Below are 5,818 nucleotides of genomic sequence, written 5' to 3'. Positions count from 1 at the left end.
TTTACTTCTTAGCGGTTACTTCATGATGTATGCTTTACATAATATGGAAAGTTGCCAGATTGGTTTTGACAGTTACCTCCTATTTTTTCCGAACAAAAAGCCATGCTAATCGCTATCATATTTTTCTCGTTGCCAACCCATTGTTAAGGTTTGGTCAAGAGACACTGTCAAAATTAACCTTTGAACATCTTTTTATGTGTTGTCATAATTGAGTTCTTCTATAACGTTTTTAACAACCCTAGAAGTCGGTTACATTCAAATGTGTATATATATTTATTTGTGAAATCTCTGATAATTGAATAAGAAACACTAAAAACTAATTGGTGTCTTGATTCGATAATAAAAAACTATTATAAAGAACGAACGTCATAGATTGAAATTCTCTTAAAAAAAAGAAAAAACTTGTGAAAACTTTTTTTTTTTTATAAACAAATATAAACACAAAAGGGAGAGAGAAATGAGTTCTATCATAAAAATACACTACAAACTCTACTTAAAAGCCATGGTAAAAGCTAAAATAATTGAAACTCAACTTTAATAAAAATTTCACTAGTCCAATATATTGGAAATAAAGTTCACAACAACTGGGCAGATGTATTAAAAAGAAAATAAATAAAGATATTAAGGACAAGAGTGGTCCAAACAATACATAATAAAGACTATAGAGGATGGGCTCAATGACTCAGGGTCCTGCATTCTTTCATTCATTTAATTTTGTACCCTGACAAATGGTGATGGCTATAAAAACCTTATATATAATAACACACCTGAACACAAATAAATTCTCTCCGCTACCACCAACGTAAAAGCCGCCTTCTTTTGAGGAAAATCATTATCCTCTTATGGCAGAGTATGGGGGCCCAATGCTTTGGGCCCCCATCATATCTTTTGGTTTTATGGAATGGGCCACGGCCCATTTTCAGTGGTCCCGCTCTGTTTAATCCTTTTTTTCTCTACTATAGTTCAATGGTCAATGCCCCTGTACTTCTAGTTAGTAACTTAGTATTCTCCTTAACTAGGTAAAAAAAAACTTTTTTTTTAAATTTTTTTGAGAGAGTTTCAAACAATGATGTTTACTCCTAATGATAACTAAGCGGAGATTAAACCGCAAATCTCATATTCAATCATAAGAGACTTTACCAATTGAACTAACGGGAATCTATAAAAAAAAATTGACTTACTTAATTAAGCAAATCAACATATAATTCTTTTATTAATAGCAATAATAGAAACTTCCATTTTTAGAAGATTAGATCACCACAATTTGTTGACAAGAATATATAATATTTACCAAAAAAAAAATGATCAAAATTAGGATTTGGTCAAGGATTTTTTTTTTTTTTTAATTGGTAAAAAATTTGTTAAGACTTATATAGCAAAATTTATTGAATCCATTACACCACCCTAATAAATTTAACCATCTTTTCTTCTTTTCTTTTTTTTTTTCTTTTTTTTTGGTTGAGAAAAAACAATCTTTTCAATTTATTGTATCCAAGAGCATTGATTTTATGGAATCATAGAAATGTTCAACCGTTAAAATAAGGTTCAACTCTTCCAGAAACTATAAGGTCCTCATATTGAATAAGTGACGTGGTCCACCATTCCATTAAATGACTTCCACATATTTAAAATTATTAAGTTAAAAAAATTTAATAAAAAAAACTGATTACTAACTCAGCAATTTTAAACAAGTGGAAGTCTTTTAATGAAATAATGGATAAATGACGTGGTCCACCAAGGACCTTATAATTTCTCCATGTCTTCACCCTCTTTTAAAGCATGTCCACATCCCTGGCAGCTCTTCTCTCTGTCTCTCTGTCTCTCTCTCTCTCTCTCTCAATTTTGTTGATTTTGCATTATTCTGATGGTTAGGGTTTATCCAATCTATCGTTCTTTGGCTCCTAGTAACCATTCTGACGGCTTTCGTAGCACCATGAAAGTTCAGGTGGCTGAGTTGCATGCACCTACTAATGTCATCCAATCTCCCGAAATGATTCTCACTTGCCATAGCATTCAAAGCACTCACCCCTATGGCATTTTTTATGGAGAGAATCCCTTGAATTCCTCCTTCACACTATTGTTGCTTGAGATAACCCTTGTTATCGTTATCATTCAGATCCTTCGCTTTCTTTTGAAGCCTCTCAAACAGCCTAGGATTGTCGCAGAGATCATTGTAAGTTTTAGTTTTAGTTTTAGTTTTTTTTTTTTTTTTTCATGAATGTTATGATACATACTTTATAGCTAGAGATTTTTTTTTTTTTTTTTTTTGGGTCTAATTAAGTTGGAAGTTTAGCCTTGTATTAAAAGCACATATATTTCTAGCCACTAACTTTCAGTATTTTTTGTTGTTGATGATTTAATGTTGTCAAGGGCGGTATAATCATCGGTCCCTCCGTTCTAGGCCACAACAAAAAGTTCTTCTCATGTATGTTCCCAGATAATACCCAATACGTGTTGAGAAATATTGGACTAATGGGTTTTATGTATTTCGGTTTTGTGATCGGTGTGAAAATGGATCTATCCCTAGTAAAAAAAGCAGGAAAAAAGGAAATGTATATTGCATTTGCCGGAATGGTGTTTCCCTTAATAATAGTTGTACTTGCTGCAATGATTATGCGCCAGTCCATGGATAAAGATCTTGCAAAATTTGCTTCGATTGGAGCAATTTCTTCTTCCATGGCTATAACATCATTTCCGTGCATATATACTATTCTTGAAGAGCTAAATCTCCTAAGCTCCGAGGTTGGACGAATGTCACTATCCACGTCGATGATTTGCGATGCAATAGGGCTTAATGCTTTTTATGCGTTTGAGGCAGCAAAACAAGGGGAAACAAAGCCCATGGCTGCGTTATGGTATTTGATATCTTTGGCGGTTTTAGTGGCTTTCTGTGTCATTTTCGTTGGGCGAGGAATGCAGTGGATCGTTGACCATACTCCTGAAGGGGATCCAGTTGATCAAGGCTATGTGGTTGCAATTTTGTTATTGGTTTTAGTTATGGGGTTTCTCACAGATTTTTTTGGGGTCGCCATTGCTACAGGGCCAATGATGTTGGGACTGGTTATACCGGATGGCCCTCCACTGGGATCGACCCTTGTGGCAAGGTGTGAAACTCTTATTTTTGAGTTGCTCATGCCAATTGCATTTATTTTTATTGGGATTACCACAGATGTATATTCCATGGCTGCTGTTGGCTGGGTGCACTTATCGCCATTGTTTGCTCTGGCTCTGATTGGCTACTTTTCCAAGCTGCTTGTGACCGCCATGGCTGCTGTCTTCGTTAACGTCCCATTAAGAGAGAGTTTCACTCTGAGCTTCATTTTGAGCTTAAGAGGCCAAGTCGAGATTTTATTATATCTCCATTGGATGGATAAAGTGGTATGCTCTCTCACACTCAATATATACATATATAAAGGGTACTGATTTTTTTCACTAACTATTAACACAGCTTATTACGATTAAAACGTTGCTTTTATTTGGATCTAATGCCAATATCGTGTTTATTATGCATCAACTATATAACAAGTCATATTAGTGATTGTGAATCATATTATGTCCATAGAAATATTTTATCCAAAATGTTTTTAGTTTTCATTTTCTTTGAAAAAAAAAATGTAAATAAATCAAGTTTGCTCGTCTAACCAATTAAATGCAATTTCACTTGTGTTTTACTTCTTTACCAAAACTGAAAAGTTTCCAAATTACATGCAAACATGCAATTGACGTTCTACGAAATAGATTTTTTTATTTTTTTTTTAAGAAGAAAATGTAAGTTACCTTCTTTCTTTCTTTTTTTTTTTCTTTTTTTTGGCCGTTCTCATCTCATCTCTCTTGCTTTGCGGTTTTGGATGTATGCATACAGATTATAGGTCAGCCAGGTTTCTCTTTGCTAATACTATTAACAGCAGCGGTGACTGGAACATGTACAGCTTTGATCAGCATCCTCTATGATCCAACAAAGCCATACATGGTGAATAAAAGGAGAACCATTCAACATACCTCTCCAGAAAATGAAGTTCGTATAGTTCTATGCATGCATGACCTGGAAAGCGTGAATGGCCTCATCAAACTTGTTGAGGTCTCCAATCCTACTGTCACTAGCCCATTCTCAATCTTTGCTCTCCATCTCATTGAGCTTGTTGGTCGTGCTGCCCCCTTGTTTATAGATCACGAAGAACAGAAATTGCCTTCCAAATATGGATCCTCTGAGGCTATCCTCGGTGCCCTAAAGCTTTATCAGGAAAGCCAAAATGCTTACCTCAATCTCCGTACATTCACAGCTGTGTCACCGAAAAAAACCATGTTCCAAGATATTTGCAAGCTTGCTCTTGAATGCAAAGCTACTCTCGTCATCTTACCATTCCACAAGGAACACTGGGATATTGGAGGAGCAGAAATTGTACTAGCTGGAGTCAGGTCTGTGAACTCCAATGTCTTAGCTCATGCACCTTGTTCTGTTGGAATTCTTTTTGACAAAGGTAATTTTCAAAGGGCTATTCCAGCCATATCCACGGAGAATTCTGTCCACCACCATTTTGTTTTGCTATTTTTAGGAGGAGCAGATGCTCGAGAAGCTCTTGTTTTTGCAGATAGAATGGCTGGGAACCGGAGCATCTCTCTTACTGTGATACGCTTTCTTTCCTATAACTTTAATGGAGATAATGAGATGGAGAAAAAGCTTGATGATGGGTTAGTTACATGGTTTTGGGTTAAAAATGAGAAAAATGATAGGGTGGTTTATAGAGAGGTGGTGGTGAGGGATGGAGATGATACTATTGCAGCTATTCAGGCCATGAATTCTGAATCGTATGACCTTTGGATTGTGGGAAGGAAACATGGGATAAATCCAGTACTCCTTGAGGGATTAACAAAGTGGAGTGCAAATCAGGAACTAGGTGTGATTGGTGACTATCTCACTTCTGGAGATCTTGGTAGCTCTGCCTCTGTGCTAGTGATGCAACAGCAAGTTATGAGAAGCAATGTGGGGACTACGCCTTGTTCACTAGGAATATTTCCATGTAATTCATGCTAGCTATGCATGTACTGTTTCCTTCATATACGTATAATTTTCGTATTTTTGATATTGTATAGCCAGAAGGCTTCCCAAACCTCAGGGTTAAAAGCTTGGGGACTAGAAGCCAGCTGATCAGGTAATTTAGAAATTAAATCATATTTCGCAAGTAGTAAAAGCAACAAAATACCTCTTAAGTATACCTAGGATTGCTATCTTTTAAGTGGAGGGTTTGACAAATTCATGGAATTGAGATGGAACAAAGAAAAAGTGAATGAGATATATACGTGACACCTTCTCCGTTGATTGACATGAAAAGAGTTTGCTCTATCCTTCATATTGTATAGAAATATTATAGTTACTACAAATTTGTGGACACATGTCCTATGATTTCATGCATATGTATAAGCAATGATACACATGGGATGATATCAATAGTTTTGATTATTTGATAAATTTGGACAAATTGAAAATCATTTTTGGTTTTGAAAATGTACTCGAAAAATGGTGAACTGATAGAAAGTTGATGTACTCTAAATTTCGATGTAACTCAATGCAACCGTACACTTGATTTTATATTATCATCTAGTTAGATCCCACCGTCTAGTGGTTCGTTGTTTGATGATGGTTGAATTAAGAACAATACAGGACCACACAAGTGAATGCATCTCCTAAATTCTCATTCTATGAGAACCACAACCCAAGGAGCTTGAAGAGTGTTTGGACATTCCCCCTAGATGGAGAATCTCATAATGGAGGCTCACATATATAACAATAATCATAACATAGATTGAGAGATTTATACTA

At 35.5% G+C, this 5,818-nt stretch overlaps 1 protein-coding gene across 1 annotated transcript; it reads left to right on the top strand.

The window, feature by feature from the left end:
* The first annotated feature begins 396 nt into the window (after nt 1-396).
* Nucleotides 397-5,587, top strand: LOC115985041 (cation/H(+) antiporter 24). Its single transcript, XM_031108019.1, has 3 exons — nt 397-2,173; nt 2,371-3,378; nt 3,863-5,587. The coding sequence occupies exons 1-3, from the start codon at nt 1,865-1,867 to the stop codon at nt 5,030-5,032; spliced, it is 2,487 nt and encodes an 828-aa protein (XP_030963879.1). The 5' UTR covers nt 397-1,864; the 3' UTR covers nt 5,033-5,587.
* The last annotated feature ends 231 nt before the right edge of the window (nt 5,588-5,818 follow it).

The sequence above is a fragment of the Quercus lobata genome, chromosome 1 (assembly GCF_001633185.2).
Source record: "Quercus lobata isolate SW786 chromosome 1, ValleyOak3.0 Primary Assembly, whole genome shotgun sequence".
In the NCBI taxonomy this organism is placed as follows: Eukaryota; Viridiplantae; Streptophyta; class Magnoliopsida; order Fagales; family Fagaceae; genus Quercus; species Quercus lobata.
Note: the sequence above shows the minus strand (reverse complement) of the source record. Positions and strands in the feature narration are given on the sequence as shown.